At 38.5% G+C, this 20,213-nt stretch overlaps 1 protein-coding gene across 6 annotated transcripts in view; it reads left to right on the top strand.

The window, feature by feature from the left end:
* Positions 1–20,213, top strand: part of ASAH2 (N-acylsphingosine amidohydrolase 2) — a 100,433-nt gene that overhangs the window by 50,787 nt on the left and 29,433 nt on the right. For all 6 annotated transcript variants that reach the window (XR_003677691.2, XM_055081233.1, XM_028481780.2 and 3 more), the window contains 5 exons: positions 4,096–4,216; positions 6,333–6,458; positions 10,149–10,235; positions 12,393–12,497; positions 12,633–12,714. Coding sequence is in view for 5 of the 6 variants with exons in the window: in XM_055081233.1 (XP_054937208.1) it covers positions 4,096–4,216; positions 6,333–6,458; positions 10,149–10,235; positions 12,393–12,497; positions 12,633–12,714 (521 nt within the window). In the remaining variant the exon portion in view is untranslated. The remainder of the gene's footprint in view (positions 1–4,095; positions 4,217–6,332; positions 6,459–10,148; positions 10,236–12,392; positions 12,498–12,632; positions 12,715–20,213) is intronic.

Raw genomic sequence — 20,213 nt, 5'->3', positions numbered from 1 at the left:
TTCCCTTTTCTCCACACCCTCTCCAGCATTTATTGTTTCTAGAGTTTTTGATGATGGCCAATCTGACCGGTGTGAGATGATATCTCATTGTCATTTTGATTTGCATTTCTCTAAGGGATCTAGAAATTTTAACTAACTTTGCTCCTTATAATGATAAGATCTCAAATCTCTTGACTTTCCTCAGCACCTTGATTACATCATGCTGACTCAAGTAGAGCCCTGCCCTAGCTGTGACATAATCATTATTTTAAAAAGTTTATTATCAAAGACATAGTCAACCTTTTATGTCTATATTCTAACTTCTTTTGAAACTAACTAAACCTTTCTTCCTCTCTCTTGAACTTTGCTTTGATGAATACTTTTTGACCAGATAAAATAAACTGTAAGTAAGCATTCTTAAATTAAAATGACCACTTTTCTGCCTATCTTTATAAATATTCATCTCTTACCAAAGTACTTTGGTTGCTGCGACAAGCCTGATATTTTTATAGCATATATTTTAAAGGGCAGAGGAGGAAAAACAGTATCTTCTTATTCTGAAATTCAAATAACTTTTTTGAACACTTTTTTTTTTCAGTTTTGTAAAGAAAAAATTTCAGTTAATTTTCTATGGCCTAAAATAAATGAAAATAAATAAATAAGAATTCAAGCCTATAGTCTAATTATAGACCAAAATTCTTAGCATTTGCTTTCTCCCAGATATTACTGCGGTTCTTTGATGGTAGAGAACACACCTGATTCCTCTCTATGTTCCTTGGGGTTTAACATAAGGCCAACCACACACTTGGTTACTAATGCATTCATATTGATTGAATGAATGGAGCAACCTCCATCTCTCCTTGCCCTCATCCATTCTGCTCTGGTCACACTGACTATCCAGTCTCTGAACACACTGCACTCCTTCCCGTCTCCACACCTTTGCTACGAATGTCTTTTCTCCAGTCATCCCCTTGCCAAGTTCCTACTGATCGTTTTTTTTTTTTTTAATAGATCTTTATTGGAGTATAATTGCTTCACAATAGTGTGTTAGTTTCTGTTGTACAACTAAGTGAAACAGCCATATGTATACACATATCCCCATGTCCCCTCCCTCTTGATGACTTACTCATCTTTTAAGACCCAGCTCAAATGTCACATCGTCTGTGAAGCATTTTTCAAGGGTGAGATGATGCCTCGTGCATCTCTATGTCCCCAGTGTCTGGAACAGAGTCAGAGTTAACTAAATGTATATTGAATGAGCGATTGAATGAACAGAAGGGACAGAGCCCGCATCCCATAGCAGGTAAGAACATGGGCTTATGGTCTGACAAACCTGGATTCATAGTCCTGCTTCTTGACTTACAACTCTGTGACCTTGGTCATGTTACTTCATCAGTCTGAGCCTTTGTTTCCTTGGTTTGAAATGAGGATAAGGAAAGCATCTGACTCAAAGGATTCTTGTGAGAATAAAATGAGACACTATATGTAAAGTTTTTCACCCAGTAAGTACTAAATGACAGTCTAACATTGATAGAATTGTTCTGTGGGTTTCCTTTGATTGCACTGGAGAGGTTGCATCTGGCTGACCTCAGTGTGACCATGTTGGAAATATTTTGGTTGGAGAGCCTTGGAACTGTCATGGCCACCACCTCATTTTCCTTCCAAACTAAATGGAATAAAACTACAAAAAAGCAGATTTCAACTGACTGGAAAATACTAGTTGACTAGAATATACCTTGGCACTTGAGTCTTAGGAGAAAGAGAAAAACCACAAAAAAAGAAATGAATATAAGGGTTTTAAAGCATATAGAAACCTTGCAAGTAACTTCTAGGGAATGACGTTAGAACTGCCTTCAATCCAAACTTCTGTACCTTTGCACAGTGGCAAATACACACCTTGGGGGATGAATGCAGCCTATAGACTGGTGATTTGGTCTAACGCTATTAAAAAAAAAATGGAAATGGATGAAGGCAGTCAAAAAGTACTACAAACTTCCACTTATAAGTACTAGGGATATAATGTACAACATGATAAATATAATCAGTACTGCTATATATTATATATGAGAGCTCTTGAGTAAATCTTAAGAGTTCTTATCACAAAATTTTTTTTCTTTTATTTTGTATCTGTATGAGATGACAGATGTTCACTAAACGTATTGTGATAATCATTTCATGATGTACGTAAGTCACATCACGCTGTACACCTTAAACTTGCACAATGCTGTATGTCAGTTACCTCAAAATTGGAAGGAAAAATTTTTCAATGGATGTCAGCATAACAAAAAACAATTATGGAGAATTTCAAATATATGCCACTTTAGAGTGATTAGTCTAATGAATCTCCATGGAACAATTATCCAGCTTCAATAATTAGCAGTCCTCTGCCATTCTATTTCATCCCTTCTCTCCTTTCTGTTTGTTTGTTTTGCTAGAGTATTTAAAAGCAAAAATACCACATATCATTTTATTCATGAATATTTCAGTGTGTATCTCTACCAGATAAAAACTTAGACAAATATAACTACAGTCCATTATCACAATCAACAAAATTAAAAAAAATTTCTTAATATGATCTAAAACCTAGTCTGTGTTCAGTTTTCCCTGATTGTATCAACAGTCTTTTTCCAGTTGTTTTGAGTCAGAATCCAAACACAGTCCACAAACTACATTTGTTGGCTTTGTGTCTTAAGTCTCTTAACTTGTAACCATTCTTCTCCTTTGTTTCCATGCCATTTACTTCTTTAAGAAGTTTTAAATCGATACGTTTTCCCAAAACCATGGATTTGTGGAAGATCTGGCAGCACTGGCTTATGCTCCCATCAGGCAGCATTTGGCCGCAGCCCAGTAGAGGCTGTGGTCCTTAGACTACGCAAGTGCCTCCGCAATTCACAGTCTCTATTGTACCAACCAGCTTAACTCCTATGTTGCCTACCCAGCCCCCGTGGGTGTTGTGCTGGCCACCTCTGACCTACGTATACATCTGTTGGGTAACGAGAACTGAATACTGAATGATGGCTTGAAGCCCCAAAACATCCCTAGTCATTAAGTCAATGTTCAGTTTTGTGTACCATATTACTTAGGTAGGAATGTTTTAAAAGCTTTCAGTGAAGTAAAATCAACAAAAGATTTTAAAAAATCCTAAATTAGCTTGAAAATTTATTGATTGGCATCTCTCTTTTCCTGAATATTCTTGCTAATCTGCTTTACAGCCTTCTATCCTGTAAATACCTTTTTCACCTGTGTCGAGGTTTGATCCTACAAAGGCCACTGAACAAGGTGTCACAAGACCCAAACTTTAGCCTTGGTCCTCTGTGACAAGTGGGCTTCCATATTGCTTCTCCGAGACACTTTGTGGGGTGCAGGTAATACCAGCCTGTTTTTCAGGGTTGTTGTGAAATTCAAATGAGATAACAGATGTGAAATTAACTTGTGAACTCTATAGCTCTACACTTAAACAAGGTATTACTATGCATAAGGATATACTGAATTATGCATAACATCCTCTTTCACACTCCTGTGCATTTACTCTGCTGTTCCTTCTCTCTGGAATGCATTTAAGAATTAATTGCTAGTCATCTGTGGTCCTCAAACACTTTATGCCTCCTTATTTATAACAGCTGTCACACTGTATCAAAGCCATTTGTTTACATCTTTGTCTTCTGCAAGATTCTAGAGTAAATTGCAATTTATTCAGTGCTCGGCACACAGCTGACTCTCAGTAAATGTCTACTGAATTGGATAGGATTGATTTGAATAAGTATTATGTGTGTACCTGTCTTGAAGGATAAAGTCTATGTCGATACAATTCTTTAGGTATATCACCTGGTAACTAACCAGTATTGGCTCTTGTTAAAAGCTTATGATGAAGATGACAATGATGAAATATTTTTAATTTAAGTAAATGGTCAGACTTCTTGAGTATATTATTAGTAATTTAAGTTTCATTAGCAATGAAAGAACCTAAATGTTTTGATAGAATGCCTATCATCAAAAGAATTTTTTTTTTTTTTTTTTTTTTTTTACAGCTGGAGAAAACTTAAGCTAGCAGTCATCATTTTTCACCCCAGTTATCTGGTTCTCTGCATTAACTTAGGGCTTCCTGTTCTTTTACAGCTGGTTTGCCATCCACCCAGTCAGCATGAACAATAGCAATCATCTTGTAAATAGCGACAATGTGGGCTATGCTTCTTACCTTTTTGAGCAAGAGAAGAACAAAAGATATCTACCTGGAGAGGTGAGAATTTATGGCATTGAAAGCTTCATCTTAATTCATTGAGTATCATCATTCATTCAGTGTTCAGAATAGCTGATTCAAATCTTCAGAGGAAGGTGTCGTCATGGATGCCACCTACTGACATGCTTGGATAGAAAGAATTCTCCATCCTCCCTAAGAAAAATTTTAAATGACTGTTAGTCATTTAAATAAAAAATTTTATTTAAATAAATAAATAATTAATTAATTAAATAAATTAAATAAAATTAAAAAATTTAAATACTGTTAGTATTTGACACAAAGTGTCAAATACTACTGATGCGATGACTTCAAAAAGTTACAATTAGTTGGATAAGGAAGGGCAAATTAATATATAATAGATTTTGCCATATGTAATTTTTCATTAACTTGGAAATATGATAAACTGTTGTGTTTATATCTCTTGTTTTTTGAGATATAAAATTATTAAGCACCTTCTTAATGGTATAAGAATCTGAATGAGGACGGGGAATGAGTCCTTTTCTGTGGTCCAGACTTCCCTCTTAATTTCCTTTCAAGGAATTTCTACTTTCCTGCAATATGGCCTAAGTCAGAGACAGCCCTAATCCATTAGACTTGTCTTTGTAACTTTGAAATGCAGTGAGTGATGGGATCAGAGTTGGGGGTGTCCAGGAACCCAGTCCATGTATGCCAGGAAACTCATCAGCTTTGTGTAAATTACCGACGGCAGATATTTGGCGAGGAAGGACCCTCCTCTGCTTGACCCCAGCATCTAACCCCTAATTGCAGAGGAATATATGATGGGATGAGAACCCCAGGCCCTTGCCTAGAATAAGTGTTATATTACAAAGATATTGGGTTGGCCAAAAAATTCGTTCAGGTTTTTCTGTGCGATGTTATGGGAATATTAGCCCATGAACATCTGGTCTGATTTTTTAGCTCCTTTGTTGACAAATCTTTATTTTTTTCATTTTAGCCTGTGTTTTAGGGAAAAGAAAGGAGTTTCCCTTTATCTTTTTAGTACAAAAAAAGACACATAATCTCCTATACTTGATTATCTCTTTCCCTAAGAAAATTTAAGAATTTAAGGTAGAATGGTAGTCCAGTTGGTTGAGGTTAAGGTCTTGCCCTACTCTAAAAGGTTTTGTGTTGTTATTTCAGGTTGAAGAGATAGAGAAAGTATACAGAGAGGGCACGTCTGGGTGGTGGAGGCTATATTTAGGTTCAGTTGTGCAACAGAAAAATCCGGATTGGCTCTTCACTTTTTAAGCCAATAGGCTATTTATTTTTAAAGGGAAAATGGATCTCTGAGCTCCAGGTACAACACCAGACACTAGATTGATGGGTCAGCATTTTATAACTTGTTGCACACTGTATTTCTTGTCAAAATGTTGCTGTTTGAGACACAAATTTGAAACTCTCCTACTTGAAATAGCTTTATTGATAACTGGAATATCACAAGTAATAACACGTATGCTGACTGCAATGTGAGCCTTTTCAGAAATAAAAAATTCTCTCAGAATATTGTACACCCTCCTTTTGTCATATGCAAATGATTTTGAATAGTTCACCAGAGTGGGTTGAATGTTTGCCTTTTTAATGAACTCATTGTGGTAAATAAGAAAGAATAGGCCTTTCTCACCTTTGGAGATGGCCCACACTCTGTCTGTGGAGTGTGTTTCTCTCTAAATAAATCCACTTCTTACCTATCACTTTGTCTCTCACTGAATTCTTTCTGCGATGAGACATCAAGAACCTGAGCTTCATTAAGTCCTGAGACCAGTTGTTCTACAGGAACTGAGACCCCCACTCAGGTGGAGGATGGCAACTACCTGCTGAGCGCAAGCACGAGACCCCAGACTGTTCGGAACCAGAAAGTTGATGATTAAGATTCCTAAAACACCACACTGTTACTTCACAACATATCAATGAGAAGAAAGTCATGAATCCTGCAGCCTTCACCCCCAAATGTTGCCTTTAAAAATGCTCCCCTGAAAGCCATTGGGGAGTTTGGGTCCTTTGAGCATGAGCTACCTGTTATCCTTGCTTGGCCCTGAAATAAACCTTTCTCTGCTCAAAAAAAAAAAAAAAAAAAAAAAAAAAAGAATAAAAGGCAACTGGATGTTTCTTTTGGCAGGGACCGTATGTAGCAGCTTTTGCTTCATCGAACCTGGGAGATGTGTCCCCCAATATTCTTGGCCCGCGTTGCATCAACACCGGAGAGTCTTGTGATAATGCCAATAGCACTTGTCCCATTGGTGGGGTAGGTAATAATGACATGAAATCTGTTTTTGCATCTCAAGTACATTTTACGTTTAACTATTCAACATTCATTTACAATTATGTTCTCCTCAAGTATACTCTGGCCTACTTACTGCTAGCATTTGCTCTTCTCAAAAGCACCCACTAAATTTTGATTGGGTAAAATTGTAGTTTTCCATTTGATTGTTAAATTTTTTGAATGGTAAGACAATTTAGTAAATGTCAGAGATTAAATATCCTTCCCCAAAGTTGGACAGCCTGAAACTTTTTTCCTTGGCATTTCTGAAGTCACAATTTAGTACAAAAACTGCCTGCCTGAGACATTTCTCAGTGATTATAAAGTCTATAGGGTTTTCTAAAAATACAAGGTCAAAATTCTTTTTCCTGTCTTATAAATTACAAACAAACAAAACAATCTTGGTGTAAAAACTCAAACCGCATGGGAAGCATAAAGAGCAGTAAAAAGTGAAAGTCCCTGTTCACCTCCTTCCCCTCTACCCTCTCCCTTTCCCCAAAGTTACCACTCTCACACCTCTTCATATGTTTATGCATTCATGAACAACATTTTATAACTTATTTATTGATTTTTTTATTGGTATAGGATTTGAGTTTCCTACCTAATTTGTCTTAAAAAATCTCTTTATGACTATATACAATTCTATGTGATAAGTTTTAAAGGCAACAAGTAAGGCTGTCCTCGCATCTTCATTTAGATTTTTGCAACTTTGACATGAGCAGCAGATTCTAGCTTCTGGGTTCTTATTCTCTGGGTTTATTATTATTCTGGGTTATTCTGGGTTCTTATACTCTCAGAGAGTATCTCTCTGAAATACTCTCTATAGAGTACTTCACCTGCCATATTGTTTTTATTAAACACTATTTCTGGGCTATTTATTTTATCCCAGTCAACCCCACTCAATGAGAAATATAGTTTTAACAATTATACTTTTCCATTGTATATTACTATTTTTATATAGAAAGTCTTCATACACCAGAAACTAACATAACATTGTAAATCAACTGTACTTCAATGAAAAAAAAGTCTTTGTTACCGTTCATTTCCAAAATTTTTACACATGATTACTTCACATTAGATTTGAGGATTACTTGTTAAATTCCAAATTTCACAGATGAAATGGTTAAATAAATTATAATACTTATTTGCAATAGAATATTATGCATCAACTTCATGTCTTATGTTGGAATACTGAATGTGGGAAAGAGCTCATAATACTAAGGAAATCAGTGTTTAGTATTGCATATTCATCATGACTGCAGTTTTGAGATTAAATGTATCATAGTAAAAAGACAAAATGAAACTGATACGTTAACCACGATTTTCTCTTTTTGGCACTATTATAGGCAGTTTTTCTATTTATGTTTTGTTCATTATTTTAATTCTATTTATACTTTTTAATACTTTTTCTACAATAAGTATATTTTACTTTATAATCAGAAAAAATTACAGCAAAATCATACCCCCTTCCACAACACAATTCAGTTTCTCTTCGTTTCCCTTCGTGTTGGATTAGCGTCCCTCATGTCTGCAAGATGCCAGTCATCAGTGAGGAAGGTGTGTGCTTTTTTCTCTCATACCCAGTAGGAGAGAGAGAGAGAGCCTCTCTTCCAACCACGGAATAAGAATTCTGTTTAGTCTGACTGTCAATTTATGTCACATGTCCGTCCCTGGACTAAAACAGTTGCTGGAGAAATGGTATGTGTTGATTGGCTTAAGCTGGGTTCCTGACCAATCTTTGGCAAAGCCTAGGGAATTTCCATGATCGCCTTAGACTTATTTGGAATGAGGAATGGGATCACTGCAAGGAGAGAGATGGCTTTCTGAACAAAATCAGAATACGCTTGAGAAAGAGAAAGAGGGAAATGGACAACTGTTGCCGTGTCTTCTGCTTTAATGTGGTTTCTTTAAAAACAAGTTTTTAAATTTCGAAAATAGCTTTAATGTTTTTTAGAAAAATGATATATGGTTGTTAAAAATACACACAATATTGAAAAGTTCAGAAAATGAGACTTATGTAAAGGAGCACCCCTTCATCCCACAATTAACCTGTGAAAATTTTAATAAACATCCTTCCAGACAACTTTTTATGCACCTGTACACATACATATGTACAACTTTACATGGATGGGATCATACTGTAATGCTGTTCTATACCCTGCTTCCTCATCTCCAGTAAATATACTTTAAAACATTATTTAAACTAACTTTGTAATTTTTAATTTTAAGTACCATAATTTGGTTAACCAATCCCCTACTGATGAGTATTTTCTTTCCTTTCCTGCTTTTCTCCTCACACACCCTCTCTCCCTTCTTATTTTCTTCCTTCATATAAGCATGCTATGGTCACTATGCTTGTCATATATTTTTTCACATGTGTGAGTTTCACCTCAGGGCAAATTCTTAAAAGTGAGTTTGTTCTTTTTTTTCAAAGCACCTCTAATATATTCTACACATTGCTCAAATACTCTCAATCACGTTTCTACCCACAGTGCATGAGTGAGTGACACTTTCCCCAAACTCTCTGCTCCAGCAGGTTTGTCAATCTTTCAATTTCTTCCAGCACAAATGTGAAGAATAATTAAATTAAATAATTAAATTTAAATAATTAAATTTGTAAATAGTTAAATTTATATTCAATTATTCATTAAGAGTGAACATATTATAACATTGAATGGCCATTTACATTTACATTTTGTGTGTGTGTGTGAATTACCTGTTTCATCTGTATCCATGGTGTTATCCATTAGGATGCTTTTTTTTTTTTTTGCTTTTATTTTTTTCCAGCTTTATTGGGATATATTGCCATCCAACACTGTCTAAGTTTAAGGTATACAGTGTGATGATTTTTACTACAAATAAGAGAATACCCAACTCAATGTGAATGAATCAAAATGTATTAATAAGGGTATTTTTTTTCTTGCTGACTTTTTAAAGCTCCTAATATATTAAAGTCTTAGTTTGTCATAAACTGTGCAGACTCATCCCTCAACACCCCATTTATCAGTTATCTTTCAGTCTTATGTTTTTCCCCCCGACATGGATGTTTAAAATGTTTAAACTGTCAAACTGTGTTCCATATAATTTTTAGAAGGGCCTTTCACTTTGTTAGACTTTAGAATATATTCATCCATATTTTCTTTTCATACATTTTGGGTGCCATTTATAATATTTAAGTATCCGATCATTCACAAAATTTTCTGGTTTAAGAAGTAGAATATAGAGCCAGATGTATTTACTGATTTTTTTCCAGAGGGTCAGCTAGTTGTTCCAATATAATTTTAACTGAGTTTCAATTGAAGGCAATCATGAGCAAGTGCCATAGGCAGGAACCAGCAAAGAGAAAGATGTACAGCAAATAGAAAGACCTGGCTTTAGGTAATAGCTCAGATATTAGCTACCTGTATAATCTTCAGTAAATCTAATCCACCTGAGCCTCAGTTTCCTTATTTTTAAAAGTAAGTTTCTAGAATAGATGATTTCTAGCAACATTCTTTGCTCTAATTACATGAATGATTTTGCTTCTCATAATCTGTAAATTAAGAGAACACCTGAAAAGAAATGCTGGAATGTGGCTTTAAAAAAATCTATTTGCTTAGATTCACTTGTCATTTTCCATTGCTTAAAAGAATCACTTATTTCACTAAGAACACATCTTGTGTCATTTTGTTCCAGCCTAGCATGTGCATTGCTATGGGACCTGGGCAGGATATGCTTGACAGCACACAAATCATAGGACGTAAAATATATGAGAAAGCAAAGGTAAGCTGTGGGCCCGCTCCTTTCATCTTCATTCAAAACTATGCTTTAAAATCCACTGACATTGTTCATCAGGAAGTCCGTAATTGTAAGGAAGACAGCAGGAGCTCAAGCTGCACCAAGGAGTCTGGAAGACTGAATGCTGTTTATTGTCAACCAGGAAGGTTGTTTTCACAAACCACACAGGAACCTCTCTCTGACTGCTTGTGTCTGGCTTCTTATGGGAAGTACATTTAAAAGCAAGTAATCAGGAAACATGCTCTTTCAGCCAGAATGCTTGCTTCAGGTGGTTGGATGATAGATTGTAAAGTTTTCAATTCATGCGGTATGACCAGATATAACCAGACTGACCCAAATTCTCAGAAGTCTCTCAGGCCTTGGCCTGACAAGTCACCTGACCATTTCTTTCTTTTTAAAAAAATTTTTTAATTAATTTTTGTCTGCATTAGGTCTTCGTTGCTGCGAGCGGGCTTTCTCTAGTTGCAGCAAGCGGGGGCTACTCTTTGTTGCCGTGCGCAGGGTTCTCACTATGGTGGCTTCTCTTGTGGAGCACGGACTCTAGGTGCGCAGGCTTCAGTAGTTGGGGCACACGGGCTCAGTAGTTGTGGCTCGTGGGCTCTAGAGCGCAGGCTCAGTAGTTGTGGCACACGGGCTTAGTTACTCCGTGGCATGTGGGATCTTCCCCGACCAGGGCTTGAACCCGTGTCCCCTGCATTGGCAGGCAGATTCTTAACCACTGCCCCACCAGGGAAGCCCTACCATTTCTTAACTTTTCCTTCGGTGACAAGGTAAAGCTGAGTGGCACCACTGCCAGTTCTTGCAATTTGGATTCAAATTAGTCCCTGGTCTTTTTTGATATGGAAAGGTCATCCATCTTACATTTTCCTTTCTTTTTAAAAGATTTTTTTGATGAAGAGAGAATCTGGTCTCCAGTGAGCTTACTACAAGTCACTCTACCCTCCTTCCTGTTCTAAATTTTATTTTCCATTTTGCTTACATATTTTGTATCAGCTCCCATGGAGACATTTCTGATGGAAAAGACAAAAGATAGCTTTGAGCTGAGCCATCTCTGACAAAGATAGTTAAATCTCTTCCTTTTTATAGCTTACCCATACCTTTAGCGAGCATGGGCTTGAGAGTGTGTGTGTGTAAATATTTTGTCTCAAGGGTTCTAAAATGTTTCAGGAGCAATTAAGGAAGAACAAAAACACCTTAAAAACAGACACCAGCCAACCTAATTGCTGCACTTTCTTTTTAATTACTGTGGTATTATCAGTGGATTGTTCTAAATTAACATATTCTATTTAGGGTGTGCACCCCTGACACAATTTGGCTTCAGAAATTTTGTTACCATTCTGAGCCCAGTCGACACAGAGATTTGTCCCACACTCTGGATTCTCTTCTCGGCAAGGCACAACTTCCCTCTTAATGAGGAGACGCAGGCTGCAGCTGGTGTTACTGACAACTTGAGCGGAATCCCATGTGGCTGTGGAAACTGACATGGCAATAGAGTAGAAATGAGTTAGGTGTCAGGCAAAGGCACTGGTGCTGAAGCAGGGTTTGCCTCTACTGTACGATACAGATCAATACAAACAAACCTTCCTAAATATATTTTGACTCACATTTCCCATAAGATTAAAAAAGCATCAATTGATCATACTGGAAAAAAAAAAAAAAAGAACATCCAAAGGTGAACAGTGGGTGGGGGAATAGATGCAGATGAAGTGGGTCCTGAAGACTTTCAAGCCCCCCTTTGGCACCAGCCCTGCCAGAGGACTCAAGGACTGTGAGAGGAAAACTCCATGAGAATCCCCATGGATGCACTCTTGTTCTGGCAAAGAAGGTAATTTGGCCCACCTACTCCTAACCTTAAATTTTCTTGACTATCTTTCTAGTGAGATTGGAGCATTTGTACCATAGCCTGCATCACTGGAATTTCATATTTGTGGGAAATAGACACAGATCAATGGTCTCAGGGCCTTCAAGTTTATGGGAAGCTACAGGGGGTTTGGCGGAGAGATGCGCATGCTCTGTCCAATCAGACAGCAAAACAAAACTTGACTGAAAGACTCTTTTCCAAATTGGCACTTCTTAGGTACGGCTGCTGGTATTCATTTTACCTTTTTTGCTTTTAATGGTAAGGCTGTGTGCGTTTTCTAGGAACTGTATGCCTCCGCCTCTCAGGAGGTAACTGGGCCACTGGCTTCGGCTCATCAGTGGGTGAATATGACGGACGTCACCGTCTGGCTCAATTCTACACACACAGTAAGTGTCACTGAGTCACACTGATTATGCCACAAGGGTAAAGCTCTGGGCTGATCTCATTATTGAAGTTCAACTTCTGTCTCTTTTTTTGTTTATGTTTCATTTCTGTTTTGTTTTTAAAATTTTTTCCTTTAGGCAAAAACATGTAAACCAGCCTTGGGCTACAGTTTTGCAGCTGGAACGATTGACGGATTTGGAACCCTCAATTTTATGCAGGGTGAGGTGCAGTCTGTTGTGATTTATGGTTCCAGGTTCTGAACTTCAGGGTTCTGTTCCCTAACAGGGTTTAATGTAACCAATACATTTACTATTTTTATTTTTTAAATTTGGGGGTATGCAGGCTTTCCAGGTTTGTACATGATTTCCCAGGGTTAGGTATCTTTCATAACTTAGCTTTCCACTGATTCAAATAGAATCAGAGATTCTCTTTGCATTTCAATCTATGAAAGAATAGTTTTAAATTGGGCTGGAGCTGGGGTGGAGTTGGAGTGGTGCAGAGCGGGAGTGTCATTGTAACTTCGACAGTATGAGTTGGCCCTTCCACCTGGTTGTTAGTGTCTCTTTCCCAGATTCCTTTATTGGAGCCCAAATTCCTCAGAACAGAAGCTTTTAGGAACCTAAAGCATGTGGTCCTGGGTCTTCTTCCTGTGTGTATTTCCATGAATTTATAACTGATTATTATAGGTTTTATACTTTTATCCTGATTATCACTGTGATAACATGCACTGGCAAGTAGAGAAAGTTAAAAAAAATTGAAGAGTATCACCTACAGGCAATATTTTGGCTTATTTCATTCTTGTCTTATATATATATATATATATATTTTGGAACCATTAGTTAAATTAATAAATACAGTTGTAATATGATATAGTTGGCATCATCTCTCCTGGTAATATTTCATCTAGTTTGGTCTAATGTTCTAAAATAAATAATTTTTAACAGCTTTATTGAGATATAATTCACAAAACATAAAATTCACCCGCTTAAAGTGTATAATTCAGTGGTTTTTTAGTATATTCACAGATATGTGCAACCATCACCACAGTCAACTTTAGAACATTTTCATCACCTCAGAAAGAAACCCTGTACTCTTTAGCTATTACAACACAGTCCCCATCTCTCCCAGACCTAAGCAACCGCTAATCTTTCTATCTCTATATTTTCCTGTCTGGACATTTCATATAAATGGAATTGTAAAAAAAAAAACTGTGGCTTTTTGCATTGGCTTCTTTCACTTAGCATCATGTTTTCAAGGTTCATCCAAGTTGTAACATGGATTAATATTTCATTCCTTTTTTTTTCTTTTTTAAAAATTGTTTTATTGAAGTATAGTTGATTTCAATGTTGTGTTAATTTCTGCTATACAGCAAAGTGATTCATTTATACGTATCATACATTCTTTTTCATATTCTTTTCCATTGTGATTTATTACAGGATATTGAGTATAGTTCCCTGTGCTCTACAGTAGAACCTTGTTGTTTATCCATTCTCTGTATAATAGTTTGCATATGCTCATCCCAAAGTCCCAGTCTATCCGTCCCCCACCCTCCATCCCCCTTGGCAACCACAAATTTTGTTCTCTATGTCTGTGAGTCTGTTTTTGCTTTGTAGATAAGTTCATTTATGTTATATTATGACTGAATAATCTTCCATTGTATGGTTTTACCAGATTTTGTTTATGCACTCCTCAGCTGATGGACATTTGGGTTGTTCCACTTTTGGACTATTAGAAATAATGCTGCTATAAATATTCATGTCCAGGCTTTTGTGTGAGCATATGATTTCATCTCTCCTCTTTGGTATATGCTTAGAAGTGGAATTGCTGGATCATATGGTAACTCTATGTTTAATCATTTGAGGAACTACCAGACTGTTTCCAAACTGTTGCACAATTTTACATTCTCATCAGTAGTTCTGAAGGTTCTGATTTTTCTACATCCTCACCAATACTTGTTTTTATCTTCCTTTTTGATTCTAGCTACGCCCTGGGTGTGGAGTGGTATCTCATTATGGTTTTGATTTGCATTCCCCTGAAGATTAGTGATATTAAAAATCTTTTCATGTTTATTGGCCATTTGTGTTTCTTCCTTGGAGAAATGTCTGCTCATATATTTTTCTTATTTTTAAATTGGGCTACTTGTCTTCTCATTACTGAGTTGAAAGAGTTCCTTATGGGTCCCATGTATGCTCTAGGGATGCCCACTAGCTGGGCTGCTTGGGTCCTTCTGTTGTGGTGGGCTGACTACTGTGGGTGGTCTTGTAGGCTTGGCTCCACCACCTGCCCCAGGTCTGGTTGGCTGCCAGGCCCTGCCTTGTTCACAGGCTGCTGGCCACTGCTTGGTGGGGCTGGGTCATGAGGCAGCTGGCTGCAGACCCACGGGTGGCCCCTGGGCTACTGCTAGCTCACTGGTGGGCAGAGCTGGAGTCAAGGAGATCCTGGGCTGGTGTCTTCCCACTGATGGGTAACGCTAGGCCCTGGGGCTAGTGCCAGCCCACTGGCAAGAAGAGCTGAGTCCTGGGGTCTGGCTACAGGGCCCGGGGTCCCTGAGCTGGTGTCAGACCACTGGTGGGTGAGGCTGGTTCTTGACATGGCTGGCTGCAGGGTCCAGGATGTCCTAGAGCTTGTGTTGGCTTGCTGGTGGGCAGGGTTGGAGCCCAGCTAGTCCCAGAGCTGGTGCTGGTCTGCTGATGGGTGGGCTGAGTCTGCAGGCTGCAGGGGTACCGTTGTCCTGAGGCTGGTGTCCACCTCACTGGTGTGTGGGGCCTGATCCTACATCCTCTGGTGGGCAGGGTTGTGTCCAGGGGTGGCTGTGGGTTCAGGGGGGGTCTTAAGGCAGCTTGTCTACTGGTGGGTGGGACTGTGTCTCCACCCAGTTAGTTACTTGGCTTGAAATGTCCTAGTACTGATGCCTGTGGGTTGGTGGGCATGGGCACAGCTGGGTCCTGGAGCTAATAAGTTAGAGGGAGGATCCAAAATAGTATGTGGTAGAATGAGCTCCTAAAAATGGCTGCCACCAGTGTCTGTGAGTGGCAGTTGACCCCTGTCTCTCTGGGAGACTCTCCAAGATTAGCAGGTAGGTCTAACCCAGGCTCCTTTCAAATTATTGTTTCTGAGCTGGGTCTTGGAGCATGTGAGATTTTTGTGTGCACGCTTTATTAGTAGACTCTCCATTTCCCACAGCTCTCTGGGTCTCCCGCAAGTAAGCCCCACTGGCCTTCAAAGCCAAAAGTTCTAGTGGCTCATCTTCCTGGCAGAGGAATGCTGGGCTGGGGACACTGATGTGGGGCTCAATACCTTTGCTCCTTGGGGAGATGCTCTGAAATTGTAGTTATTTTCCTGTTGGTGGGTCGCCCACCCAGAGGGTATGGGTCTTGACTACCTATCTCACTGTGGTTCCTTCCTTATATCTTTAGTTATAGAAGATCTTTTATGGTAGGTTCTGGTCTTTTCCATCAATAAGTGGTCTGTAAATAGTTGTTATTTTGGTGTGGCCATGAGAGGAGGTGAGCTCATGGTCTTTCTACTCCACCATTTTGGCTGATCTCCCTACTTTGGGTTGTGTTTCTACCTTCTTCATTGTGTCCTTTTAAGCACAAAAAGTTTTAATTTTGATGAAATCAAAATGGTCTATTTTTTCTTTTGTGTCTCATGCTTTTGGTGTCATATCTAAGTGTCCTTTGCTAAATTTGATGTCATGAAAACCTACCCCTGTTTTCTTCTAGAAGTTTTATGGTTTTAGCTCTTATATTTAGATCTTTGAGCTATTTTGAGTTAGCTTTTATATATGGTGTGAGGTAACAATCCAACTTCATTCTTTTCCTTGTGGCTATCCAGTTATTATAACACCATTTGTTGAAAGGCTATTCTTTTTTAACCCATTGAATGGTCTTGGCACACTTGTTGAAAATCAGTTGACCATAGATTCATGGTCTTATTTCTGGATTCCCAATTCTATTCCGTTGATCTGTGTTTATTTTTTGTGCTAGTATCACCCTTTAAAAAAGAAAAATCATTCCTTTTTTATAGCTAAGTAGTATTCCATGGTTCGTATCACCCTTTCTTGATTACTATTGCTGTGTAGTAGGTTTTGAAATCAGGATATATGAGTCCTCCTACTTTGTTCTCCTTTTTCAAGATTGTTTTTGCTATTCTGAGTCATTTGCAATTCTATTTAAATTTTAGAATCAGTTTCTCAACTTCTACAAAGAAGTCAGCTGAGATTCTGATTGGAATTGTATTGAATCTGTAGATTAAATTGAGGAGCACTGTAATCTTAACAATTTTAAGTCTTATGATCCTTGAACATGGATGTTTTCCTATTTATTTAGGGCACGGGAAAAAGGGAGAACCCTCCTATGCTATTAATGTGGTATATGACATTTATTTATTCACATATTTTGAACCATTCTTGCATCCCAGGAAAAAATCCCATTGATCATGGTGCATGATCATTTTAATGTGCTATCGAATTCAGTTTGCTAGTATTTTGCTTGGGATTTTGGCTTCTATATTCATCAGAGATATTGGCCTTTATTCTTTTCTTCTCATAATGCCCTTATATGGTTTTGGTATCAGGGTAATGTTGGCATCATAAAGCAAATTTGGAAGTATTCCCTCCTCCTCAATTTTTGAGAAGAGTTTGAGAAGAACTGGCATTAATTCTTCTGTAAATGTTTGGTTGAATTCACCAGTAAAACCATCAGATCCTAGTCTTTTTTTTTTGCGGTACGCGGGCCTCTCACTGTTGTGGCGTCTCCCGTTGTGGAGCACAGGCTCCAGATGCGCAGGCTCAGCGGCCATGGCTCACGGGCCTAGCCGCTCCGTGGCATGTGGGATCTTCCTGGACCGGGGCACAAACCCGTGTCCCCTGCATTGGCAGGCGGATTCTCAACCACTGCGCCACCAGGGAAGCCCTAGGCTTTGCTTTTAATTCTAGTTCTCTTGGTGTTCTCACCACCTCTTCAGTTACTTCCTCAACGGAAGTCTTGAACCCCTCAAAGTCATCCATGAGAGCTGAAATAACTTTTTCCAAGCCCTTGTTAATGTTGATATTTTTCCCTCTTTCCATGAACCATGAATGTTCTTAATGGCATCTAGAATGGTGAATCCTTTCCAGGAAGTTTTCCATCGACTTTTCCAAGATCCATCAGAGGAATCACTGTCCATGGTAGCTATAGCCTTATGAAATGTATTTCTTAAATAATAAGACTTGAAAGTCAAAAGTACTCCTTGATCCACAGGCTTCAGAATGGGTGTTGTGTTAGCAAGCATGAAAACAACATTAATCTTGTACATCTTCATCTGAGCTCTTGGGTGACCTGTGCATTGTCAGTGAGCAGTAATATTTTGAAAGGAATCTTTTCCTGAGCAGTAGATCTCAACAGTGCTGTTTAAATATTTAGTAAACCATCTTGTCAACAGAAGTGCTGTCATATAGGCTTTGTTGTTCCATTTATAGAGCACAGGCAGAGTAGATTTAGCACAATTCTTAAGAGGCCTAGGATTTTCAGAATGGTAAATGAGCATTGGTTTCAGCTTAAAGTGACCAGCTATGTTTGTCCCTAACAAGAGAGTCAGCCGGGCATTGACTTCTCCTCTCTAGCTAAGAAAGTCCAAGATGGCATCTTATTCCAAAAGAAGATTGTCTTGCCTACGTTGAAAATCTGTTTTTTAGTGTAACCACCTTCATTCATTATCTTGGCTTATTCTTCTGGATAACTTTCCACAGCTTTTACATTAGCACTTGCTGCTTCACCTTGAACCTTTATGTTATGGAGATGCCTTCTTTCCCTAAAGCTCATAAACCAACCTCTGCTACCTTCAGAGTTTTCTTTTGCAGCTTTCTCACCTCTCTCAGCCTTCATAGAATTGAAGAAATTTAGGGCCTTGCTCTGAATTAGGCTTTGGCATAAGGGAACGTTGTGGCTGGTTTGCTCTTCTATCCAGACAATTAAAACATTCTCCATATCAGTAATAAGGCTGTTTCACTTTCTTATCATTTGTGTGTTCTCTGGAATAGCACTTTTAATTTCCTTCAAGAACTTTTCTTTGCATTCACAACTTGGCTGACTATTTGGTGCAAGAGATCTAGCTTTTGTCATATCATGGCTTTCAACATGTCTTCCTCACTAAGCTTAATCATTTCTAGCTTTTGATTTAAAATGAGAGATGTGCGACTCTTCCTTTCACTTGAATACACAGAGGCCATTGTAGGGTTATTAATTGGCCTAATTTCAATATTGTTGTGTCTCAGGGAATAGGGAGGCCTAAGGAGAGGAATAGAGATTGAGGGACAGCCAGTCGGTGGAGCAGTCAGAACGCATACATTTATCAATTAAGTTTGCTGTCTTATATGGATGTGGTTTGTAGTGCTGCCAAACTATTACAGTAGTGACATCAAAGATCACTGATCAGAGATCACTGTAAGAAATATAACAATAATGAAAAAGTTTGAAATCTAGTGAGGATTACTAAAATATGACACAAAGTCATGAAGTTAGCAATTGCTGTTGGAAAAATGCCACTGATCAACTTGCTCAATGCAGGGTTACCACAAACCCTCAATTTGTAAACAAAACCCCAAACAAACAAACAAAAAAACACAATATCAGCAAAGTGCAAGAAAATCATATCTTTTATAGGCTATTTGCATCCTTGCATTTCAACTTGAAGAACTCCCTTTGGCATTTTGTGTCTCATAATTCATGTAGGCTTTCTTCATTCTTTTTCATTTTTTTTCACTTTAATTGAATAGTTCCTAATGACTTGTTTTGAGTTTACAGATTATTTCTTCTGCTTGATCAAATCTGCTGTTGATGCTCTCTACTGCATTGTTCATTTCATTCATTGCATTCTTCAGCTCCAGAATTTGTTTGGCTCTTTTTTATGGTTCTGCCTTTCTGTTGAACTCTCATTTTGTTCATAATTATTTTCTTGATTTTGTTAAGTTGTATATTTGTGTTCTCTTGTAGCTTGCTGAACTTCTTTGACACAATTATTCTGAGTTCTTCTTTGACAATTTGTAGATCTCCAATTCTTTGTGTCAGTTATTGGAAAATTATTGTGTTCCTTTTGTGATGTCATGTTTCCTTGATTTTTGTTTTCTCTCGTAGAATTGCATTTGTCTGTGCATTTGATGGATCAGTCACCTCTTCCAGACTTTACAGAATGGTTTTGGTGGGGAAAGGCTTTCACCTGTGGGTGGCTGCAGAGACATTGACTGGGTGACTGTGGTTGTTCCAGCTCCAGGGCAGCCCAAGTGGCATAGTCTCCATGCAGGTCTGTCAGCTTAGGTCATCACTGGTGAATATTGCATGCGTCCTCAAAGGCCAATACTAAGGGTATCTGCAGCTGCTGTGAGTGCTGTTGTGATCTTCAGTGGTGAAGTCTGCTGGGGACATACTGACATCCTTTTATCCCTTGGAGGATGTCATGGCCAAGGGCATCACTTTTGGTGCTATGTTTGGCTTCAGGTACACTCACAGTGGTGGTGGCACTGATGTCTGATATGTGGCATCCATGGAACAGTGACATACCTGATATCTGGAGCTTGGGTGCTTGTGGAGCAACCATGCCTCCAGGGTCCAGGGCACTGGCTCACCAGCAGCTCTGTGCCTGAGGTATGAGCACATGTGGAGCAGCCGTGGAGCTGGGGACTAGAACATGTGCATTTGCAGAGGACAGTGGTGCTGGGGTTCAGGTCCACTTGCAGTGGC

The sequence above is a fragment of the Physeter macrocephalus genome, chromosome 20, assembly GCF_002837175.3.
Source record: "Physeter macrocephalus isolate SW-GA chromosome 20, ASM283717v5, whole genome shotgun sequence".
Lineage (NCBI taxonomy): Eukaryota > Metazoa > Chordata > Mammalia > Artiodactyla > Physeteridae > Physeter > Physeter macrocephalus.
The sequence above is the reverse complement of the archived record's forward strand: the minus strand, read 5'-3'. Positions and strand labels throughout refer to the sequence as shown.